Below are 25,802 nucleotides of genomic sequence, written 5' to 3'. Positions count from 1 at the left end.
TCTTTCTTTCTTTCTTTCTTTCTTTCTTTCTTTCTTTCTTTCTTTCTCTTTCCTTCCTTCCTCCTCTCCTTGCCAGACAAGATGGTCTTCTTGACACTTCCTTGAATTCAGCATTTGATCTTCTCAGTCCATATCTTTGCATTGCTTGCCTCCCATCCCTGAAGTATTCTCCGTCCTCATCTCTGCTTCTTGGAATCCTGAGCTTCTGTCAAAGTTTTGCTCAAAGGACTTTCCTGATTCTGTTGCTTGGTAGCACACCAGGCTCCTCCTCACCCCTGAAATGATTCTGTCTTTATTTCATATTTACTTATCTTTTTTTTTTTTTTTTTTTTTTTTGGTGAGGCAATTGGGGTTAAGTGACCCAGGGTCACAAGCTAGTAAGTGTCAAATGTCTGAGGTTGGATTTGAACTCAGGTCCTTCTGATTCCAGGACTAGTGCTCTATTCACTGTTTTTACTTATCTGAATATGTGTTATTTCCCATCTAGTATAATGTAAGTTCCTTGAAGGTAAAGACTATCTCATTTATCTGTGGATCTTCACTTTCTAGCACAGTGTCTGGCACATCGTCACTTAACAAATATTAAATTTTGAATTTAGTTGAACTGACTTAAAGTGAGGCATACCTATAGTGTCAGTCCATTATGTATATAATAAGTATATACACAAACATAGAGTTTCATGTATACATGAACACATGCATATCCACATGAACTAACATATGCATGTATTTCATGTGTTGATGTGCCTAGAAACTCTAGCCCAGGCCTCAGGAAACTAATGTGTATACAGATTCAAAGGATTTTAAAAGACAAAATTCTAATGCAATTTAAGATGCTTTCTTCTGGGTCCTAATTTTCATCACAATAAAATAGAAAGGCTTTTCCTGCTTTAGAGTAACTGATCTTCAGTCCTGAGTTCATCCCTTACGCCATTTGCTTTCTGGGGCAAATCACTTCCTCTCTCCCAGCCTCAGTTCTAGGCTCCAAAATTCTTCAATTCCACGGGGAAGTGGGTGCTGAGTAACTGCATGGTCATCAACTGGCAAAGAGTTTTTCTCAGTTGGGGTTGAGGAGGGACCCCTACAAGGAATGTACCTCCAGGTTGTCAAGTGTATCTTAGTGCCAGGAAAGGATTAGAGGCTATTGTCATTGGGTTCTATTTTTAAAATCAAGTGATAGGTGACTGGAATGGAGCTCCAGCATTCAGGGCCTGCACGACCATTTCTTACATTCCAATAGTATTCAGGGGGGTGAATCCAGCCTCCTCGGGCCCTCTTTGCCTGGAGAGAGTGAAGTTGCCTAAAGGATTTTTCTTTTTCTGGAAGTTCATCTCAGTTCCCCAAACCAAGTGATGTCAATTCTGAAGATATTTGCCCATCAGCAGCCTCTCAGAGAGGAATTTTAAATGATACTGTGACGTCAAGTCAAAGTGGCCCAAGGAGAGGGGCTCATGCCAAGTATGGCATGTCACTCATGGGCAGGCCCTACACGAGAGAAGATAACAGAAAAACACAGCCCTCTTCTCCCAGTAACAGCAATGTCCAGGGGGCTAAAGAAGACAGCCTAAAAGTCTCTTGAAAGCAATCTGATCTGAATTCCAAAGGAGAGGGAACTAGACAAGAAGAGTAATGAACTTCCAGGGGCCCACAGTCTAGTTTGCAAATACCAAGTTTCACTAGATTTCCTGGTGATTGTTTCTTTCTTGGTCAAAATGTCTGACTCTTCCAAGGACAGCTCAGGGACTTGTGGGGATGCTGGGAAACCGAGGCTGCCGGTGACTGGCAGAAGCTGCTTAAACACCATGGACAAAAAATTGAACTTGCTGAATGAAAAGGTTGATAAACTCTTGAATTTCCAAGAAGATGTGGCAGGAAAACTAGAGAGTGTGTATCGAGGCATTGGTGACCTGGAACGGGGCATCAGCAAGATGGCAGCCACTTCTAAGGCAGATCTCCTCTGGGAAGGACTGACTAAAGCCCATGTTCAGACGGGGTGCCCTGAGATGCTGGAGTTGGTGAGGGCTGTGCAGCGGGACACCTCCCGACACAGCACAATGCTTGAAGGGCTCCTCAAGATGGTCACTGCAGTGGACAAAGCCATGGCTTTGATTGGAGTGATTTTCCAGAATTCTAAAGTGGTGGATTTCATCCTACAAGGAAGTAATCCCTGGAGGAAAGGGAGCCTGGCTGATGTTGAGAGTCTTGAGGAGGTTGGTTTCTATTTTCTTCTTTCAGCCCCTTGTCCCTTGTCAGAAGAGAACCCACCGTATGGGCATGGGTGGGTGGCTTCCCCCATATAATTCAGCATCAGGGTTGGCATTAAGGTCTGGGGTATTGAAGACTAGATTTTTTTTTGCCCCCACCATTTTCTCTGATAAGGATCTTCTTTGGGGAATTTGCTTGGGTGTCAAATTCCCATAACTTTGGGGAATCTTATTTACTTGGACATCATGAGGTTCACTGAGGGTAGAAATTAATAGGATCATAGGATTTGGAACTGAAAGATACAGCCTGAAGATCATGTGGTCTAACCCTCTCATTTTACAGATGAGGAAACTGAGGTCTAGGGAAGTTGAATGTCTTGCCTAAGGTCACAGAGTTAGCAAGTGACAGAGGCAGAGTCTGACCATGCCACTGGTGGGCTCCTCCCACCCCTACCTCCCAAGAGGCTTCAGAAACTTCTAATTGCCCGTAGAATGAAATCCACATTCCTTTGTTTGGCAAATGCCCTTCAGCCTACCTTGCCAGACTCATTGCATATTACCCCCCTTATGCCATCTGAGAAGTTTAGCCAAACTGGCCTTCTTTTTGTTCCCCATCTACAACATTCCATCTCCTGTCTCGAGACCTTTCAGTGGGCTGTCTCCCATGCCCGGAATGCTTCCTCTAGCCAACTCCATCTCATTGGAATCCTCAGCTTTATTCAGGTCTTGGCCCCCAAGTGCCGTTTTCTATTTGAGGACTGTTCTGGTCACCTCTGTTATTAGTGTTCTTCCCCTCCGGAAAGTACTTTGTGTTTATCTTGTAAATATTTCGTGTTTACTTATATGTCGACCTGTAATTTTCCGCAATATAATGTAAGGTCCTTGAGGTTTCACTTTTGGCTTTGTATCTCTCGTGCTTACTTAGCGAAGTAGCTAACTTGATGAATGAATGAATTGTGACTCTATGTACTCTGAGTCTAATTCCAGAGCTCCTTCCCATACGTTACGCTACTTTTCAAAGGGGCTGCATGAAAGGCAATTGGGATTTTTAGACTAGCTTGGGGAGTCATAAAATTATACTGGTAGAACTACAAGGGATTGCAGAGACCTTCTGCTCCAACTCTTTTATTTTATAGAAGAGGAAATTGGAGGCCAGAGAGTGGAAGGGATTTGAATCATTTCTTCAGTGTCATTTATGAGATGCTGTTGATGTGTTCCTTATGTGACTCTTTTGCTTGGATGAAGAAAGAGATGGTGACTAACCTTAATGAGAATTCCAAGGGGGAAAGAGGCTACCAGGATGAAAACAGGGCAAAGTTTGATTGTGGAAGGAATCTTTCTTTGATAATCCTAATGACACCCCTTCTTGGACTGGGGCTTCCTGAGTGGGTGACCATTCATCCAGTCTTTAGTATTTTTTTTTTCAGTTAGGGAGAGGTAAACTGGTCATATTGGGACCAAATGAGAGGATTTGGTCAGGACTCTTTTTTTTCCCAGTCCCTCACTACGTATACCTGTAGATAGATGCTGTTCTCACCTCCTGGAGCCTCTCTTTCCTTCTCCCTCCTCCTGTCCTACCCAGCCCTGTTTGGGATTATCAGTGTTCTAAAAACAGTCAGGCCCCAGGTGTCACTGCCCAGAGGCCCACATTGGGGGCAGGACCACTGAGCTGGCATTCATTGCTGAGTGTTGTGCAAGCAGAAACATTTGTTCATAAAGGCTGAGGGGAGAGACTGTCTGACACTGCCTGAATGGAAGCAAAGTGATGGAACACTCTTAGCAACACCCAGACTGCCTGGAGCCACAAGTTCAAATCTCATCAGTCATCCATAATCCTCCAGAAGGAGATAGCCAGACTAGAGAGGCTGTGAAGCAGAGCAGAGTCCCCAGGGTAGGGGTGGGGGCTGGGAGCAGGAAGAAGCAGAGAGGACCAAACAAGGCTGGGAAACAACCCATGAACCTCAGGGGAAGTTTTCCTTTTGGAGGAGAGACTTAAAGGACCATGCTCTGAGTAAAAAAGGAGTGTGTTCACTGTTGTGTTCAGGTGTGAGATCAGGAGGACCTGTACAGGGTGGTGGCATTGTTGCATTCTGACCTCAAAGACAAAAGATTTGGAATCTTGGAAGCCTAGCTCTTCCATTTACTATCTTGGTCCTATGGCTTAGTGCTGCTGGTTCTGTTTCCTCATCGAGGAAATGAGGGCATTGGACTAGATAAGTGCCTTCTAGAAGACTCCAAAAGTCTAAGTTCCAAAGGGCTTTTGCTTTGTGTGTGGGAGCATCTCTGTAAGGGATTTGCCAACCCACTCCCTCCCCATCCCTGATCCAAGCTCACCATCCTTTTCTATTTTTCTCTAGAGGAGCTTTTTTAGGAGCTGATTATCTGACCTATCTACTGCCCTCCCTCACAGGGGAGGCCGCAGACCTCTATTGGCCTTGTAGTACAGGTGACATCAGGAGGGTAGAATAACAAATCATGAGATATCACCCCCTATCCTACTGGAAATCAGAGTAAGGTTCTTCTGGGACATAGGGGATGACAGTACAGGGTGAGTTTGAGTAAGTCATTGAAACTTTCTCTCATCTGAAGTGATGTATGTTATCATAGATTTGGAGTTGGAAGGGATTTTAGAAGCCATCTGGTCTAATTCCAATCCCTTCACTTTACAGATGAGGAAACTGAGACCCAGAGAGGTTAAATAACTTGTCCGGATCACACAACTATTACCAGAGGCAGAATTTGAACCCAGATCTTCCTGACTTAAGTCCAGACTCTATCCACTATGCCATGCTGCCCCAAACCAAAAAATCCCCCCAAACTTGGGTGCATCTTTTCATTGCATACACAAATTCCCTCAGGAGAGTGAAGGAACTTGTATATTATCCTATATCTCTCCTCTTATGGCCATATTTCTTGAGAAGGCCATCTATAATAGGTTCCTTTACCTCCTTTCCTCTCACTTCCTAACTCTTTGTAGGCTGGCTTCCAACATCATCATTCAGCTAAAACTTCTCTTTCCAAAATCACTAATGATCTCTTAATTGCCAAATCTAATGGCCTTTTCTTGATACTCATCCCTCTTGATCTCTCTGCTGCTTTCAATACTGTTGATCACCATCTTCTCCTCGATACGCTCTTCTCTCTTAGTTTTCATGACACTATTCTCTTCCGGTTCTCCTTCTACCTGTCTAACCACGTCTTCTCTGTCTCTCTTCTTGGATCTTCATCCAGATCATGCCCAATAATTGTAGGTGGCCCAAAGTTTCCATCCTGACTATTCTCTAGCCAGTCTGGACAGTCCTTTCCTTACCCTGAACACATCCCTCGTCCTCTGACCTTTACGCCTTTGCTCATGTTGTCTCTCCCCTGTTTTATGTTGTTATTTCTCAATCCTTTCCTTTTCCAGCACACACTGTCGATAATGATATTTCCTCCAAGATCTCACCTAGGACTTTGTTGAACAATTCTCTAAGGTGATCATCATGTAATATTATATTCTCTAGTCCTTTGTGTTTGTACTTTAGTTCCCCAACTAGACTGAAAGTTCCAAGAGGGCAAGAACCATGTGTTTTGATGAAATTTTGCATTACCATAGTGCTTTGTAAGAGTAAGTAGATGGTGGGGCAACTAGGTGGCACAGCAGATAGATAACAGGCCCTGGAGTCAAGAGGACCTGAGTTCAAATCTGGCCTCAGACACATAACACTTCCTAGCTGTGTGACTCTAGGCAAGTCACTTAACCCCAATTGCCTCACTAAAAAAAAAAAAAAAAAGAGAATAAGTAGATGGTTAATTAATCTTGATTGGAGTGAAGTGAGATAAAGCGAAGAGGAGGAAAGAAAGAGGAAATATAGGGAGATCAAAACAGGGAGAAGTAATGAGTTAGTGATACTTATAACAGAATCCTCAAGAAGGGTAAAGAATCCTTTTAAAAAAATAATGTTTTATTTTTTCCCAATTACATGTAAAAATAAATTTTGACATTCATTTTTTAAAAATCTGAATTCCAAATTCTCTCCCTTCCTCCCTATCCTCTCCCTTCATGAGATGGTAAGCAATTTGATATGGGTTCTACATGTTCAGTCATGTAAAACATATTTCCATATCAATCATGTTGTGAAAGAAAACACAGACTCCACAAAAAACCCGCGAAAAAAATAAAGTGAAAAATAGTATGCTTCAATCTGCATTCAGACTCCATCAGTTCTTTCTATGGATGTAATTAGTATGAGTGCTTTGAAATTGTCCTGGATCATTGCTGAGAATAGTTAAGTCATTCACAGTTGATCATTGTACAATATTGCTGTTGCTATGTACAATGTTCTTCTGGTTCTGCTCACTTCACTTTGCATCAGTTCATGTAAGCCTTTCCAGTTTTTCTGAAATCAGCCTGCTCATCGTTTTTTATAGCAAAATTATATTCCATTACACCCATATATCACAACTTGTTCAACCATGCCGCAGTTGATGGGCATCCCCTCAATTTCCAATTCTGTGCCACCACAAAAAGAGATGCTATAAATGTTTTTGTACAAATGAGTCCTTTTCCCTTTTCTGATCTCTTTGGAATACATACCTAGTAGTAGTATAAATCTCTTTTTAAAGAATTATTTTGGGGCAGCTAGGTGACGCAGTGGATAGAGCACCGGCCCTGAAGTCAGGAGGACCTGAGTTCAAATCCATCCTCAGACCAAACACTTAACACTTACTAGCTGTGTGACCCTGGACAAGTCACTTAACCCCATTTGCCTAAAAAATAAAAAAAAAAAAGAAGTATTTGCCAATCAACCAGGGTTATAGGTGGGAGCTATCTCTCTTCCCTGCTCAGCTGTACAAGGGCCTCTGGGAGCTAGGTTTTCCTTTTCCCAAAGGTTGTGGTCAAGTGACAGGGAATAGCAGGATCATATCTGGATATGAGTTCCCCAAACTTCTGACTTCTTCAAAGGATAGAAATACTGAGGGGAGAGAATATTATGTCTCCTCCACTTTAAAAACTGCTTCTGTCCTTCCAAAGAGAAAATTGGCAGTTTTTTCTTTGGGAATTCTGAAGTAGAATTGAAATAGACAAGCAGAGACAGATTTTGATATAACAACGTCACTCACTGCCTTGGGCCTTCTCAGAAGATTGCCACTAAAGATGTTCAAAGCTGTGTTGTATATTTTATAATAGTTGATACAACTATGAGTATCATAGAGTCACAGAATATCAGGGCTGGAAGAGACTTTAGAAATCATCTCTTCCAGTCCCTTCACTCTTACAGTTCAGAAAACTGAACCAAGAAGAACAGAGTGATTTACCTAAAGTCATATATGGAGCTAGAGGCAGAGCTGTGGCTTGAATTCAAATCTTTTGACTCCAAGTACAGTCAGCACTAATTAAACCTCATCTTTTCTTGATACTTGTCTTGGGGTGGGGCTGGAATGTGTGTGTGTATGTGTGTGTGTGTCTAGAGAAAAAGAGAGACAGAGAGAGGAAGAGAGAGAGAGGAAGACAGAGAAAAGAGAAGAGAGAGGAGAGAAAAGAGGAGGAGGAGGAGGAGGAGAAGGAGGGGAGAAAGAGAGAGAGAGAGAGAGAGAGAGAGAGGTGGATGAAGAGGAGAGGAAGAGAAAACAGAGAAAGAAGGGAAGGGGGGAGAGAGAGAGAGAGAGAGAGGAGGGGAGAGGGGAGGAGAAAGAGAAGTGGAGAGAGAGGAGGGGGAAGGAGAGATAGATGGAGGAGGAGGGGAGGGAGGGAAAGGGGGGGGAAAGCGAGAGAGAGAGAGAGAGAGAAGCAGAGAGAGAGAGAGATTAAAGGCCAAGCATGGTGCTAAGCATGCTGGTGATATAAATATGAGCAGCAAGATGGTCTGTGCCCTCAAGTAGAAAGGCAACACAAAAGGGGGCTAGAAATGGCTGTGGGAGGCTGGGGTGGGGGGTACCAACAGGCACCCTAGCATAGTGTAGAGATGGAAGTGATGTGGAGGCTTTGTTCTCCAGTAAGGTAAGAGGAACGCTCACCTATTAGAGCCTGGTGACTCGGGAATAGAGTCCAAGATGAGGATTATGAGATGAATGAAAGCAAGCCAAGAGTCAGATTCCCACTTGGCTCCTAGCACATACCTAGGCACAAAATAGGCTCTCAATAAATACTCGTAAAATCCATCTCTCACTTACATGTTTTGATCTAATAGTTAATGACTTTCATGTTGCTATCCAAAAAGAAATGCAATCCAGTTCCAGTGGAGTTTCATTAGAAGGTGCTCATTAAACTTGAACTTTGAGAACTTAGCTTTTCAAAGGCAGAGAAGGCTGCCATCCCCTTGGGCGGAGAGCTAGTTTATTACTATGGCCAGAGAATTTAGGACTGGAAGTGACCTAGAGATTATCTAGTCCAAACTCTTCATTTTACAGATGAGGTGAAAGTAAGGCCTAATGGACCACTTTGGTTGGGTACTTTAGTTCTACCAGCAGAGAGAGAAAAAGACTCTTCCAAAATCACCTGACTGGGACTCAGGAAACCTAGTTAAAAATTCCACCTCTTACATTTATTAGCTGTGACCTTGGACCATTCTGAACCTCAGTTTCTTCATCTGTAAAAGAAGAATAATAGTATGTCCATTTCCAGTTTCACAAGGTTGTGGTGAGGGAAGTACTTTGAAATCCTTAAAGTGCTATAAAAATGTGCATTGTTATCATTAAATAGAAGATACTCTTTTTCTCAAGTCAGAACTAATACTTTTATTGGTCCCAGTGGATAATTTGTTTAGAGACTATCTATAGCAATTAATTCAACTAGTCAACTATCTGTTGAGAACCTACAATGTGCAAAGCCCGGTGCTAGAACTGAAGGAGCACGTTTCCAAAGAGCTCTTTTGCATAGCTTTGAATTAGTATGTGTTTCCTTACATTGGTCCTAATATATTTTTTAAGTATGTTAGAAGTTCTCTCTCTCTTTAAAGAGTCTAGGTCTGTGTCTTCCCTTTTCGCCCAGTGCCCAGCACAGTACTCTGCATGCAATAGAATCACAGGATAGGGAAATGGCCTAGACCTGTCATTTCATTGGTATAGGGAACTCCCAGCTGGGGAAACTCCTTCCCCCAGTGCAGGTCAGCACCTTCTCTTCAATTTTTAGTCTTTGAGAGCTTCCAAGAGCATTGAGGGTATGCCAGGCTAGAGTAGTAAGGTCACTTCTCTATCCACTGGGCCATGCTGTTTCTCTGGAATCCTAAGATCAAAGATTTGGAACTGAATGGGATCTTTGTATTCATCTAGCCCAACACCCTCATTTTCTAGATGTGGAAAGTGAAGCAAAGCAACCTGTCCAAGTTTGTTCGCACCAGTAATAATCAGCAGAGTAGGCAGTGCCTCATTTCTTGGTTGCCTGAGTTATAATTTTTATTTCACACTGTGTAATGATGGCTACAATGACGCTTGCTTTTTAGAACAAGGAGAAAACTGAGGAGAAGGGGGCTAAACCAAAGCAGACCCTCAGCACTCGGGGAGTGCAAGCCGAAATCAGGAGGCCTTTGGAAGGTATGTGGGAACCCTCTATTGTTCCCTTCCCCTGAAACATTTCCTGCACCCACAACTATCCCTGTGACCCAGGAGTATAATATTGTTTTTGTCCTTCTCACTTTGCTGGCACAGTTATTCTCAGGGACAGTCAGGACCAGGGAACTTTGAAAACAGTTTTATTTAGCAGGTGTTTATTGAGCTCCTACTTCATTCTAGGCACTTCGGGGAAAGAGAGGGGTTACAGAAGAATGAGAGGATATGGTTTCCTCACTGAGGGAGCTGGCCTCTCTACGCAGGGGTTCTTAACCTGGGATCTATGAACTTTAAAAAAAATTTGATAGCTCTGTTTCAACATAATTGTTTGCTTTTGTAGTCCCGTGTATTTTATTTTATGCATTTAAAAAAACATTGTTCTGAGAAGGGGCTCATAGACTTCACCAAATTGCCAAAGGGGTCCTGGACACAAAAGGGTTAAGAACTCCTTTCTCCGGTAGGAGACAGAGAGCATACACAAATGATGCCTTGTTCAACATTTATCTATTCATTTTATAAATGTTTAAGGCCCTAATGTGTGCAAGGCACAAGGTTGGCCACTAGAGGAGATGCAAAGTTTAGATTAGAAATCTCTACCCTCATGTGGCTTACAGTTTAGTAAAATATATGCTATGTGCTTAGAGAAGTCCTTTTGGAGGAGGTGGTATCCTCAAGGGTACGTTGGGATAAAACATTTCATTATAAGGGTTTATGCAGCAAAGGGATAGGAGAATCTGGCCCATTATTCAAATCAGCAGACCTTATGTACACAGCACAGTAGTATTTAATTAACTTGAAATTTTTATTGTCTGTTTCTCTGTTTAGAAAGCCAAAAGGCAGAGTCATCAGAGGGGAAGGACAGGAGGCTGCCCCCAGTGACCCCTAAAGATCTTGGAGTTAACTCAGACCCTCTGGGAGGGGCAGAGGCCTCCCCAAGGCAGGATGATGGAGCTTCTACCCCAGCCTCTTGCCAGAGACCCCCTGACTGTCCTCCATCACCCAAAGACGCAGTATCTAAAGACCCAGAGAAAACCAGTGACGTCACCCTTGTGCATCCAGATTGTGCAGTGGTACCACAGAGGCAGGGTGAAATCTGCCAGGTTCAGGTGGCACCTGGGGGAGTAGAACAAGGAGGAGACATGCCTGGCCAGCCTGCTTCTTGGCCATCAGAAGAGGTGGCAAAGCCAGGTTCAGCACCCAACGCTGAGGTCCCAGGAGCCTTTTCCCAGCCCATGGGAGCTCGGGGTGGAGGGGTGCCTCCAAGGTAGGGACTGATCATCCTGTCTGTGCCTATGAAGGAACAATATGCAGCTACCTGTCTGACCCTCTTTGGTTCCTTATCTGTAAAATGGGGAGGCTAGACGAGATGACTTCCAAAGTCTCTTCCAGCCCTAGATTTATGATTGTTATGATTAGATTTATATGATCATAAGATCATACAGTAGCAGAGCTGGACTTTAGAAAGCATCTAGTTCAAATCCTTCCCCTACCTCACCTTCAGTTTTACAGATGAGGAACCGAAGGCTAGAGAAGGAAAGAAAATGACTTGTCCAAGGTCACACAGCAAATTTGTTGTAAGATTCAACCTTAGTATCTCTGACCCCAAATCTAGTATTCTTCCCATTACACTGCAAGTACCTCTTATCCAACCAAGCCCTGACCCCTTCATTTAAACTGTGCCCCAGGGAGGGGAAGTGACTTGCACAGTCACTGAATTACAGAGTTCCAGTGAGCAGCCCTCTGGCACAGACTGTGTCTGAAAAACAACTTTCATTATAACATATGCTACAAACGGTCATCTAGCCTTTGCCTGAAGACCTCCAGAGAGGAGCCCTCTCCCTTCAGAGGCTGCCCATTCCACCTTGGAATAGCTCTGATTATTAAGAAGTTTTTCATACGTCAATCCTAAATCCACCTCTCTGCAGCTTTCATTCGCTGCTTCTAGTTATTGTCACTGGGTTCAATCTGAACTCCTCCACCTTCTTCCCTACCTCCCCCAAGACTTTTCTTTTCCATGTTCATCCAGTTTTTTCAACCGATCCTTGTAAGGCATGGTCTCCTATCTTTTCACCATCCTGACTGTGTTTCTCTGAATTCACCCAGACTTTTCAATTTCCTTCTTAAAATTGTTGCCCCAAAAAGAACTCAGTTCTGTAGAAATATTTGGAGCAGAGGAGGGGATTGTCACTCTCTCAGGACCCCATCTGGCCTCTCTTAATATAGTCTTGGATAACATTAGAGTTTTTGGCTTCTGTGTCACACTGTTAATGAAATTTGGGCTTGTGGTTCACTAAACCCCCCTGATCTTTTTCTTAATTATATTTACAATTATTTTCTAGCCACAGCTCCCCTATCCTGTTATTCTGAGATTGATTTCTTCAACCCAAGTGTAGAATAAGGTTTATTCCTATTGTTTCATCCAATTACATTTGGCTCCTTATTCTAACCTGTTGAGATTTTTTTGGATCTTGACTCCATTATTCAACATGTTAATTATCCCTCCTAGATATGTTTTCATCTGCAGATTTAACAAATACATACCTGTAACTGTACTATCATTTAGCCCATGTCTCTCTATGTTGTCCACAAGGTTAGGATAAAAGACTTTGTTAAACATTTTGCTGAAATTTAAACACAGTGTTTTGATAGAATTCTCCTCACCTGCCATAATTAATCTTTCAAAAAAAAGAAATTAGGTTAGTTTATCATGATGTTCTCTTTATTAAACCATGCTGCCTTTCTTTAAGTGATGACTACCTCTCTTTCATTTTAAATGTTTATTCAATTTTATTTTCAGTTCCAGATTCTTTCCCTCCCCCACTTTTCACTCACACATTGAGAAGGCAAGAAATAAAAACCCTTTACAAATATGATTATTCAAAACAAATTTCCTTACTAGCCATGTTTAAAAAAAAAACACCAAGAAAAAGAAAAATATGTACTTTGATTTGCATTCGAAATCCATTAGTCCTTTATCTGGAGGTGGATGGTATTTTTCATCATGTGTCCTTTGGAACTGTGGTGGGTCATTGTGTTGATCAGAGTTACTAAGTTCACAGTTAGTTATCTTTATAATACTGCTGTTATTATGTAAATTGTTCTTCCTGTTCTGCTAACTTCACTTTGCATCAGTTCATATAAGTCTTCAAGTTTTTCTGAAACTATTCCCTTCATCATTTTTTACAGCACAATAGTATTCTATCACATCCATATACCATAACTTGTTCAGCCATTCCTTAACTGATGAGCATCCCTTCATTCAATTCTTTGCCATCACAAAAAAAGTCACTGTAAATATTTTTTGTACATAATGGTCCTTTTCTTTTTTTTTTTTATCTCTTTGGGGTATAGACCTAGTCATGGTATTACCTGGTCAAAGGTTATGCACAATTTAACAGCTTTGGGGGCATACTTCCAAATTGCTCTCCAGAATGGTTGGACTAGGTCACAGCTCCACCAACAGTACTTTGGTCTATCTATTTTTCCACATCCATTCCCACATTTGTCATTTTCCATTTTTGTCACTTTAGCCAATTTGATGGATATGAGGTTTTATCTTGGAGTTATTTCAATTTGCATTTATCTAATTATTAGTGATTTAGAGCATTTTTTCATGTGACTATTGATAGTTTTTGTTTCTTCCTTTGAAAACTGCCTGTTCATATCCATTGACCATTTATCAATTGAGGAATGGCTCTTATTCTTATAAATTTGGCTCAGTTCCCTACATATTTGAAAAATGAAACTTTTATCAAAGAAACTTGCCACAAAGATCCTTCCCTTCAGTTTTCTACTTTTCTTCTAATTTTACCTGCATTTAGTTTTATTTTTGCAAATTAAATTTTATGTAATCAGAATATCCATTTTACCTCCTGCGAACCTCTCATCTCTTGTTTGGTCATGAACTCTTCCCCTCTCCATAGATCTGACAGGTAAATTCTTCCATGCTCCACTAATTTGTTTATGCTATCATCTTTTATGTCTAACTTAGGTACCCATTTATCTTGGTATATGGTCTGAGATGTTGGTCTATACCTGTTTTCTGCCAAACAACTTTTCAGTTTTCCCACCAGTTTTTGTCAAATAATGAATTCTTGCCCCAATAGCTCAGAATTTGAGTTTATGAAACACTAGTTTACTGTTCTCACTTGCTTCTGTATAGCGAATAACTAATCTGTTCCACTAATTAACCAATCTATTTCTTATCCAGTACCAAATTGTTTTGATGATTACAGCTTTGTAGTGTGGTTTGATATCTGGTATTACGGGGGCTCCTTTCCTTCCCATTTCCTTGCCCCTTCACCACCTCCCCCTATTGATTCTCTTGATATTTTTAAATTTTTTTCCACTAGATGAATTTTGTCATTATTTTTTCTAGTTCTATAAAAAAATTCTTGGGTAGTTTGATTAGTATGGCATTGAATATGTAAAATAATTTATGTAGTGTTGTCATTTTCATTATATTGGTTTGGCCTACCCATGAGCAATTAATATTTCTCCAATTATTTAGCTGTCTTTATTTGTATTCAAAGTGTTTTGTAAATTTGTTCATATAGTTCCTGTGTATATCTTAGCAGGTATACTCCCAAGTATTTTATACTGTTTATAGTTATTTTTAATAACATTTCTGTTTCTATCTTCCTTTTGGGTTTTGTTGGTAACGTGGAGAAATTCTGATAGTTTATGTGGGTTTATTTTATATCCTGAAATTTTGCTGAATTTGTTAACTGTTTCAACTAATTTTATAATTGATTCTCTAGGACTCTCTAAATAAGCCATCATATCATCTGCAAAAAGTGATAGTTTTGTTTCTTCATTGCTTATACTAATTCCTTTGATTTCTTTTTCTTGTCTTATTGCTATAGCTAGCACTTCTAGTACAATATTCAATAATAGTAGTGATAATGATAATGACAGTGATAATCATTGCTTCACCCCGATCTTATGGGAAAGACTTTTAGTTTATCCCTTCTACAGATAATGCTTGCTCTTGGTTTTAGATAGCTGTTACTTATCATTTTAAGAAAGGCTTTAAGAAACACTTTTCTAGTGTTTTTAATAGGAATGGATGCTGTATTTTGCCAAATGCTTTTTCTCCATCTATTGAAATAATCATATGATTTTTGTTCTTTTTGTTATTGTTATGATCAGTTATTCTTATAGTTTTTTAAGATTGAACCAGCCCTGCATTCCTGATACAAATCCTGCCTGATAGTAGTGTATAAACTTTATGATATATGGTTGTAATCTTGCTAGAATTTTATTTAAAATTTTTTGCATTAATATTCATTAAGGAAATTAGTCTATAGTTTTCTTTCTCTGTTTTGGCTCTTCCTGGTTTAGGTATCAAGACCATATTTGTGTTACAGAAAGAATTTTGGTAGGACTACTACCTCCCTTTGGAAGTGCCCACAAACCATCTCTTTAATAATGTGCTCTAAAATTTTTCCAGGAATAGAAGTCCATTTTACCAGTATAGAATTTTTAGACTTTACTTCCTCTCTCTGGAAAATCAGAACAATAGTTGCCCTTCCCAATCCTATGGTACCTTAGTTATTCTCCTATGCAATCCAAGCTTACCAACAGAAGCTTTGTGGTCACATCTGCCAGTTCAGTAGTTTATTTGGACCTGGTAAGTTGGACTCATTTAGACGATTGTATTTGAATCCCAGCCTGGTAAATCATTTAGCTTCTTTGGGCCTCATTTCTTTCATCTGTAAAATGAGAAGCTTGAACTAGATTATCTCTGAATTCCCCTCTAGCATAAAATCCTATGATCCTGTGGCCTTGGGTATAGAAAGGAGCTTTGGGAGGACAGAAAAGACAGATTTGACAATTTGGTTGCAGTCTGGCTGTGGGGGCATTTGACCTGCTGGGCGACTTCCCCTTTTCCCCAGTAATCTGAAATTAAACCATCCTTGGGATTTAATTCACTCCTCTATGGAGGATCAAATGTCTTTGTTTGCTTTGGCAATTGGCAAAGTCAGGGCTTCTTGCTTATCTGTCATTGTTTAGAGGGGAAAGGAAACGTGAGACTCCCCAAAGCCAGGAAAGCCAGTTGCATTCCTGGCCAACAGCTGCTGGGACACCCACCTCACTCAAGGTAGTTTAAAGGATAAAAGATGAGGTGGTGGGGAGAGGGGGTGGAATCATTACAGTGAGCCTTCCAGGAATCCAAGGGCAATGTATAGAACCCAGGAAAAAATAACAGCGATTTAAGAATCAGAGCAGAATTGGATCCCAGGAAAGTGTGTTCTTGGCTTCATACTGAGTGATAAGGTGCCCCAGGACAGATTCTCAGGGAAATCAGACACCAAAACGTGCTTCTTAAATGAGAAGGCTATGTGTGTGTGTGTGTGTGTTGTGTGTGTGTGTGTGTGTGTGTGTGTGTGTGTAGGACTTTTAGGGTAGGGAGGAATGGGGTTCAAAAGGATTGGGGAGGTGAGTTAAAGGTGAAGAGAGAATAAATAGATCCCTAGGCCTGAATTCTCCATATTTCTCCAGTAGCTTAGGGCAGGAGTAAACTCAGTTTACTAATATTAATAATAGCTAGCATTTATATAGCACTGTGAGATTTGCAATGCATTTTGCAAATATTATCCCAATTCATCCTCATAACAACCCTGGGAGGTAGGTGCCTATCACCATTTTACAAATGAAGGAACTGAGGCAGACAGAAGTTTTTAATTTTTTTTTTTTTAAGCTAGGCAGTGGGGTTAAGTGACTTGCCCAGGGTCACACAGCTAGTGAGTGTTATGTGTCTGAGGCTGGATTTGAACTCGGGTCCTCCTGACTTCAAAGCCGGTGCTCTATCCACTGCGTCACCTAGCAGCCCCCTAGACAGAAGTTAAGTGTCTTGCCCAAATGGCTAGTAGGCATCTGAGGCTGAATTTGAACTGAGGCTTTCTTGACTCAAGGTCTAGTCCTCTGTCCACGGAGCTCACTTAGCTGCCTGTAAGTTTTCTCATCTATAAAATGGGCCAGTACTTCCTGACCCTTTCTACCTGCCTTGTGGGGAATTGTGAGGGCAAAAGGTGACACTTGGAATGAAAAGCTGGTGTATAAGATCATATCACTGCTGTTGTGATTATTGAGGCAAGTGAATGTAAGCCTCTGGGGAGGGTGGCTGAGATGACCTCAGAATACAAATGCTTTTGGGTACAGCATGTGTGCTGCTTTCCTATCCCTTATGTCGTTTGATTCTGACAAGAGCACTGTAGTCAGGGCAGGCATTATTATCCCCATTTTCCAGATGAGGCAACTGAATCCCATCAATGGGGAGTCACTTGCTCAAGATCACATACAAGTTAGTGGCAGAGTCAGTCTTAGAACCTTTTTCCTGATTAAAGCTCAGGATGCATCCCTCTGAACCATGCTGTATTTTAAATCTCACTTCACATATTATTGTGTGTGGTTTTCAACAGAAGGTGTCCATAGATCCGGGTGCAGGCAGGAGGGAACCAAACATACTGATGTATCCAGGAGGGACAAGGGCAACAGCCTGGTAATAATCCAGAGAGCCACTCTTACACCCACAGACCGGGGCTTTCTCCTCTGAAAAAGAAACCAGGAATTGCCACGGTGTTACTGCCAAGCTTCAAGGTCACCTTGAGAGGGAAGATAATGTGGCAGCAGAGGGAACTGGCTGTCCTGAGCAGGTGACCCTAAGTATGAAATCCACAGACTGGCAGGGGACTTGAGGGCATCTGGACTACCCCCTTGTGTTCATGCTGGGCTAAATCAATTGCTTTTTCAGCAAGAGCAGACTCTCTGAATTGGTAAAATAATCATAAGGACGGGGTCCCCTTTAGCCTGCTGTGATTAATAATCATAGACTATCCCAGAATCACACACCTAGAAGGAACCATAAGATTATAGGATTTAGAACTGGAATAAGGATCACTCCCATTTTACAGATGAGGAAACTGAGACCCAGAGGAATTATGATTTGCCTGACTTGTGCGCACTGGAATTTGGCAGAGCTGGAATTTGAACCTATGTCCTCAGGCTCCATTGTTCTTTCTACTCTACAGCCTTAGAGAGAGTCAAATCCAATTCCTTCATTTGACATAGAAAGACACTGAGACCCAGAGAGGAGAGGTCACTTTACCATGGGAATTCAGCAAGAAGGCAGTCGAGCTGGGACTTGAAACTGGATCTCCTGGCTCCAGATCCAGTGTTCTTTCCACCACACCACACTTAACAAATCCCATATTATCATAACATTTTCATGTATTTGATCCATCATTAGCCAGTGACATCTGCTACCCTAGGAGGCCAAATGTGGCATCCTGGTCTGCTGTCCCTACCTCACATTTGTATAGGACACAAAGCACTTCTATATCCATTATCTTGTGTGATTCCCCGCAAAAAGTCCTATAAGATAGGAAGGGCACAGATTATCATCTCCATTTTAGAAATGAGAAAACTGAAGATTAAAGTGGTTAAGAGCTGTCAACAAATAGAAGAAATGGTGATACAGGCTCCCTGTGGGAGCAGAAAGATTCTTTGTGTCCCATGAGAGTTCTCTTCTCTGCAGATTGTCCATCCATGTGCAGGAGACAGATACGCCAGGGGAGATGTTGGTGAGCTGTGCAGGAGGTTGGCGTCGTTCTTCAGAGAAGGCCCTTAGACCCAAACCCTTGGCATCATTGTCCTCAGAAGGGGAAGGAAACCCATGTGGGCAGGATATATGGGTGCCCATGGGTGCTTTCCAGCCCAGCAGAACTGATCCCACTGTGATCGGCCTTGAAAGGAAGTCTCCAGAAGCAGGACAGAGTGAGCACGATCCACAAGGCAAGGAGAGGGCAACCATCCTCCTCGGGACTAATGACAAGAAAGCAGAGGATAAGTCTGAGTCAGAAGGTCAACTGGCAATTGGACGCAGCACTGCACAGAAGGATAGGAGAGAGGCCACTGGAAGCTCAGATGAACAAGAGAGAAACCCAGGAAATGGAACCCAGGAGCCTGAAAATGTGGCAACAGTTGTGGAGGGAGAAACCATGGCTGCAGGAATGAGTGTGCACTGTGAGAGAGCAGGTGGTCAGGTGTTGGGTAAGTGACTCCCTTTGTGGTAACTTCCTTCTTCCTTCCTTCTTTCCTTCTTTCCTTCTTCCTTCCTTCCTTTCTTCCTCTTCTTTCCTTTCTCTTTCTTTCTTTCATTCTTCCTTCCTTCCTTTCTCTTTCTTCTTTCCTTTCTCTCTCTCTTTTTCTTTCTTCCTTCCTTCCTTTCTCTTCCTTCCTTCCTTTCTCTTTCTTCTTTCCTTTCTCTCTCTCTTTCTCTCTCTCTCTCTCTTTCTTTCTTTCTTTCTTTCTTCCTTCCTTCCTTCCTTCCTTCCTTCCTTCCTTCCTTCCTTTCTTTCTTTCTTTCTTTCTTTCTTTCTTTCTTTCTTCCTTCCTTCTTTCCTTCCTTCCTTCCTCCAGGACCAGTGTTCTATGCACTGCATCACCTAGCTGCCCCTGTCCCTATTATTTCTTAAAACTTATAACCTGCTCTGGCTTCCCCACCAGCCTGGCCCCACCTTGTATAGTTCAAACCCCATTTCAACTCCAGCATAGGCTCTGACACACAGTAAGCACTTAACCAATGTCTGACTGACTGACTGTTGACATCATAGATTCTATCTCTTCCTGGGAAGACTATACTTTGAAACACTACAAATCCTGAGACCCTTAACTAGGGCTCAGTCCCTGAACCTACCCAACAGACAACCATTTAGGCCTCTGCCACACAAATAAAATAACATACCCTGTTAGGAATGAGATAGGGATATTTGATTAGTCAATGTGATCCTAAGAAGCAGAAAGTGCACTATAGATTCTAGGGCAGATTCAGTTGTAGTGGTAGAGAGAGTCGAGAGCAGGGCCATAATTTGACATCAGAGACAACTCAAAGTATTCCAAGGAAGGCAGTCTCTTCCACTGACCTACCACAATGCTGTACATTCTTACCATTACAGTTCTTCCTTTGGATTAAGCATTGAAGACTTCTGTTTAAAAAAACAGATATTGCCTGGAGAGGAAAAGGACATATTATTTCACTGGACTATGTGTAGCTAGCAATATCAAACACAATGAAAATGGCAAAATTTTTAAACCAGTATCAACATAACTCAGTTTCCCAGATTAGCCAACTATCACCTTGTCATTGGAGAAGTGGGATCCAGAAGCTGGATGCCTTTGTATCTATCCCATGGTTATATAAAAATAATAACAATAACAATAATCAACTTCTGGAGAAAAAGAAATCTAATTGAACATGAAATTCTATTTAAACCTCTTCAAACCCTCTTCCTATCTTTTTTGTCCTTACATATATTTTAAAATAATTTTGATAACAATAACTTCCATTAATATGGCACTTCATGGTTCCAAAGATTTTATATATGTATTTTCCCATTTGATCTTCATTACAACTGTACAGGTGGAGGAGTGCAATATTATTAGCCCCAATTTACAAATGAGGATGCTAAGGCCTCAAAATGGAAAGGGATTTGCCCCTGGTGCTACATTCATTCAGTGGCAGAGCCAGAATTCAAATCCAGGTCTTCTGGCTTCGGGTCCAGTGGTTTTCCTACCTCTCCACACTGAGCACAGACTAGCTCATGTTCTACTTTCTTCACTTGGCATTTTTTACATGTTCATTTCCACATATCGATGTACCCTGTGGTTATTACCATGTGACGACTGTCACTTTTACAGCACATTGTGCTCACATTCCAGCCTGTTCAGAGAGGACTGACTTTACTCTGCGTCCCAGCTTCCCCATTGACTTAGCTTTGTGAAGCAAGTCCTTTCCTTTCCCTGGGCTTTAGTTTTCTCATCTGTAAAACAGAGAGACCTGTTCTACTTACCCCCATAGCAATGTTGTAAGGAGCCACTGAGAAAATGGGGGACAGAGATCTGAAAAGCATAAAATACTTTGGGAATGGGAGTTGTTATTACTATTATTTACTGGATCCATGATTGCATTAGCATAGAGAGCTGCTAGTGAGAAAATGCCCTTTATCAGGGTGGGTTGACACCTGCTCTGCAGTCTTAGGAGAGGTCCCTAGGGACACTAAGGAGTTAAGTGACTTATTTCAGGTCACACAGCCAGTATATGGTGAAGGAAGATTTGAACCTAGATCTTCTTGACTCTAAGGCTAGCTCCCTACCTCCAGAGATGGGAAACCTGTGGGCTTGAGGCCACATGTAGCCTTCTAGGTCCTCAAGTGTGGCCCTCTGACTAAATCGAAACTTCAAAGAACAAGTTGTTCAAAGGGCCACACTTGAGGACCTAGGGGGCCACATGTGCCTCGAGGCGGCAGGTTCCCCACCCCTGCCTAGACTATGGTGCTTTCATTATTGTAAACAATGCCCAAACCAGTGTGATCATAACAGACTGCTGAGAGGTGTATGCTGTCAGCCAAGTCTTTCTGAGCCATGTGATGTTTGTTTGTGTCCTCTTTAGATGACAGCCCAGCCCCCCCAGCCCCTTTTGAGCACCGGATAGTGAGTGTCAAGGAAGTACCGATCACCACAGCCTACACCGTGTGCCAACATGAAGTCTTGGGAGGGTAGGTGGATTCTTCTGTCTTGATAGAGAGAGAGGTGGTTGGCATGGGGACTGGTGCTAAGATATCTGGAGAACTGAAATGGGGAGCAGAAGATGAACACTGGTGTTTCCTCACCAATCTAGCTCCAGGCTGAACAAAGCTTAATGGATCATGGGAAATTTAAGGCCATGAGTCTGGAGACTGGGGGCAAAGTCCCAAGTATCATAGGACTAAGAGCTCGGAGGGACCTTAAAGAACATATATTCCAACTCATTTGTTTTATACTGGAAGAAAGTGAGGCCCAGAGTGAAATAATTTGCCTCTAAAAACACATAGGTAATGTAACAGTGATTACCCTAACCCACACTGCCTGAAGGACAGGGATGTTACATTTTACCTTTTGTCCGGGTTTTTCTAATTCCTAAAGGGTGGTGGTTGACTCAATTTTATGGGGTCCCCTGTACCCCGGTTTCATTTAACCACTTAACAGTCAGATTAGCTTTTACAAAGAAATGTTTATTTACAAAGGCATAAAAAACCAAATACACAAACACTACTTCCTCCTCCCCTGGTATCCAGGGGCATAATCCCCCCCTTATACCATCTCAGTTTCTGGAGAAGAGAGGGGTGTTAGGTTTACAGCTTAACTCAGTTCCTGCATGGCACAGTCCGGAGGAGTTCAAGTCTAAAGCCAGAAGCCAGAATCCAGAGCCCCTGGCTTCTCAGGGTTTTCTTACTAAACTGGCTACAACATTTGCCTGGAATTCTGCCTCCGAGGTCACCCAGGCTTGTGTCCACATCTGGGGCCTCCGTTGCTTGTGCCTGGAACTGAACAGGGCCAACAAAACAGACCAGAGCCAGACTCTAAGCTGGGTTCTTGGGGCCACTGGGCCTCCAAGTAGGGAAGGGAAAACAATCCTCCCCTCATTCCGCTCTGTTCATAGTGCCCATCCTATGGGCACCTTCTTTGATGTCACCAGAAAGAGAGAATGTCCGTCTGGTAGTTTGAAAGACAAAGACTGTTCTGGCTATATAGTCAATGGAAAGAGGCCATTCCCACACAGAATGTCTTCTCCTAGAAGCAGGTCCCTGCCATTTTCCACATGGATACCAATCACTTGGGTGATTTGGTATGTACAAAGCAAAGCTCTGTTACAGTGGGAAATAATGTAGCTGGGATTTGAACCCAGGTCCCATGACTCCAAATCCAGTGTTCTTTCCACTATGCATTGTTCAAGAGATAATGAAAAACATATTGGACTAATAATAACCAGGAGTCCTGAATTCCAGTTATGATTCTTCTAGTAAGTGGTGGTGATCTTGGGAAAGGTACTTAACCCTTCTGACCAGTGTAAAAGTAAGGATATTCATGAGATGACAGAGTTGGAAGAGATGTCGGCAGCCATCTAGTACAGACCCTTTATCCTATACATCAGAAGTTCCCAAATTTATTTGGCCTACTGCCCCCTTTAAAAAAAATTACTCAGCTTCTCCTGAAAATCTACTTTCTTTTTATTGGTTTTTTGAAATTTGCGTCATTTCAAAAAAAATTAAATATTTTTTTAAAAAAAAGATGCATCTTACATTTAATAATTGTAAATTTGTGGGGTGGTTTCTGTATTGAAATTTTGATAACACAATATTGCATCATGTAACTGTATCGTGTCATATTATAAACAAGTCATTACACGCACATATTCCTGCTGACGTATGCTGAACTTCCCAACAATGTGCGACACACTTGCCTGCCAACACTTAGTTGTTAAGACCTGTTGGTGGACCTTACAATTGATCGGTTATAACTTGCATTTTGTGTATTTATTTGGAAAATGATGTAATTACTATGACTTTAACTCTGTTACACAATAGATGAAACGTACAAATGGTTTTTCAAAATTTTCTCATCTCTTCTTTCCTTATGCTTCCACCGCCCCCTTATTTTTATTTAACACCCCCCAATTGCACCTGAGGCTACTACCACCCCGCCCTAGATCATTCCAGCACCCTCAGGGGGTCATATCACCCACTTTGGGAACCTATGTAAGACAATGAAACTAGGGCCTGAAGATCAGGTGTACGCCAATGGTCACACAGGAGCCGGGATCTGAACCCGGGTTTTCTGACTTCAGATACAATTTCTTTTTCTTTGTAACACATTGTCCAGGAAACAACGGAAGGCACACTAGACTATAGATCAGGAGTCTTAGGTTAAAAGTCATGGTTCTTCCATTAAGTAACAATGTGATCTTGGGCAAGACAATTAACTCTGTGGGGGGTCTCAGTGCTTTCCACTGTAAAATGAGGAGGGGGGACTAGATCTTTTCCAAGGTCTCTTCCAGCACTCCATCCTACACCTTTGATCTTTGGATGGCACAGTTTTACCGAGGGCCTGCCTCGATAAGATTATATCCATTTAGATTCTCAGCTTTTCTGTTCTCCAACTGCCCAACCTGCCATTCGCAAGGATGACTAAGATTTAGGGTTACTTTGGCTCTGAGTAGAGGGACAGCGTACCCATTCTGAGGGCTCTGAGCCTTCTGTGCTTGGTATCTTCACAGGGGAAGATTTGGTCAAGTCCACAAATGTACTGAGAAGTCCACCGGGCTCTCTCTGGCAGCCAAGATCATCAAAGTAAAGAGTGCCAAGGACCGGGTAAGGAGCCAGCTCTAAACCAAGCCCTTCTCCCCTCCAGCCAAGTGGCCCTGGACTCCAAATCCAGCCCCTCTGCTTAGTATTGAAAGCCCTTTACAAACCTGATTCCTGCCTACCTTTCCAAAGTTATTGTCCATTTGTCCCTGTCATGCATGCTTCAGGCCAGCCAAACTGGCTTTTTTACCATTCCTTAAATGTGATTGTCTAGCTGCCTTTGTCGGGTATATCGTAGTGAGGATTCCTTTGGCGTGCAGGTTGGATTAGGTGGCCGCTGAGGTACCTTCTAATTCTCAAAGTCTGTGATTCTGTAAATTTACATGTGACACAAAGCTGGGAGGGATACTTAATGAATTGTAGGAGAAGGTCCCAAAAGATCTTGTTACATTAGAATGAATATTGGGCTGAATTTAATAAGATGAAATCAATTAGGAAAACATTTTTAAATGTTTTAAATTTAAACTTAATTACTGGATGTAACAAAAAAATCAGTAATAATATTAGTTGACATTTATATAGCAGCTTACTATGTGCTAAGCAGCGTGCAAAGTGCTTTGCAATTATTATCTCCTTTGCTCCTCACAATAACCCTGGGAAGTTGGTGCTATTATTACCCCCATTTTACAGAAGACGATACCGAGGCAGACAGATTAATTGACTTGCCCATGGTCTTACAGCTACTAAGTGTCTGAAGATGGATTTGAGTTTAGCTGTTCCTGACAGTAGGCCTAGTGCTCTGTGCGCTATGGCACCACCTAGTGGCTCTTCAAATAACATAGAACATTTAGTATTTTATTTAGCAAAAGCAGAAGCAAATGAATTAAAAAATAAACAAAAATTATATTCTGTATTCAGGAACTGTTGGAATATCTGCTTCCCTTTAGTTATTTTTTAATAGTATAAATTTAAAGTCTTACACAGAGATTTAAAAAATCAACGTAAAGTTGATTAAAGTACAAGATGGTAGTGGCATGGATAAAAATTTCCTTTTAAAAGAATATAAAATTCTTGGCAAACTGCAAGCCCAGTATGACTCGACAGGGTGACGTGGTTGCTAAAAAAACTAATGTAATCTTAGATGCATTAATAGTAGCATGATGTCCAGAATGAGGGAGGCAGTAGGTGCAGGTAGGTGGTATAGTGGGTAGTGTGTGGAACTTGAAGTAAGGAAAACCTGAGTTCAAATCCTGCCTAGATATTTACTAGCTCTGTGATCCTGGGCAAATGGGCAAGTCGCTTAACTTCTATCTGTCTAAGTTACCTCATAATAAATAGCATCTACCTTGCAGGGTTATTGTGAAGATCAAATGACATATTTTAAAGTGTTTTGCAAACTTTAGGGTACCATATAAATTCTAGTTGTTGTTCTTGTTTTTACTATGCCTTGCTCAGACCACATATGAATTATTCTGTTTGATTCTGGGTGCCACTTTTAAGTAAAGACACCGATAATCTGGGGGGCATCCAGAGGAGAGCATTGAGAATGGTGAAGGGTCTTATCGTCACATCATAATTAGACCAACCGAATGACTTGGGAGATTTAGCCGTGAATATAATAGAGTCAAACTCAGATAGAAAAGGGGGCTACTGAACCACACATAAGGATCCCTGTGGACTGCAAATTGACTTTGAAAACCACATACTCATATTATCTGTATACTTTATTATATTTTTATTTATTTTACTAAATATTTCCCATTACACTTTCATCTGATTTGGGCCATGTTTTGACACCTCTGACCTAGAGGATAGAATGGGCCATCAGAACTGTCTTGAAGTATTTGAGGGGCTGTCATGTCTAACAGCTAGCATGTCTAAGACATATTAGACTTATTCTTCTTGGCTTCAGAAAGCAGAACTAGCAGCAATACATGGCAGGCACAGA

General features: G+C 41.7%; 1 protein-coding gene across 2 annotated transcripts in view; it reads left to right on the top strand.

Moving 5' to 3' along the window:
• The window catches only part of MYLK3 (myosin light chain kinase 3), a 60,270-nt gene that overhangs the window by 7,174 nt on the left and 27,294 nt on the right, over positions 1–25,802 (top strand). Inside the window, exons 1-6 of one of the 2 annotated variants that reach the window (XM_027867928.1) lie at positions 1,552–2,210; positions 9,626–9,716; positions 10,557–10,995; positions 18,271–18,785; positions 21,184–21,289; positions 23,827–23,920. In XM_027867928.1, coding sequence (XP_027723729.1) covers positions 1,713–2,210; positions 9,626–9,716; positions 10,557–10,995; positions 18,271–18,785; positions 21,184–21,289; positions 23,827–23,920 — 1,743 coding nt within the window. In that variant the 5' untranslated portion in view covers positions 1,552–1,712. Of the gene's footprint in view, positions 1–1,551; positions 2,211–9,625; positions 9,717–10,556; positions 10,996–18,270; positions 18,786–21,183; positions 21,290–23,826; positions 23,921–25,802 lie in introns of those variants that run through there. The other variant, XM_027867929.1, reaches the window with a different exon arrangement.

The sequence above is a fragment of the Vombatus ursinus genome, unplaced genomic scaffold (genome assembly GCF_900497805.2).
Source record: "Vombatus ursinus unplaced genomic scaffold, bare-nosed wombat genome assembly UNPS02014786.1, whole genome shotgun sequence".
Taxonomy (NCBI): Eukaryota; Metazoa; Chordata; class Mammalia; order Diprotodontia; family Vombatidae; genus Vombatus; species Vombatus ursinus.
The sequence above is the reverse complement of the archived record's forward strand: the minus strand, read 5'-3'. Positions and strand labels throughout refer to the sequence as shown.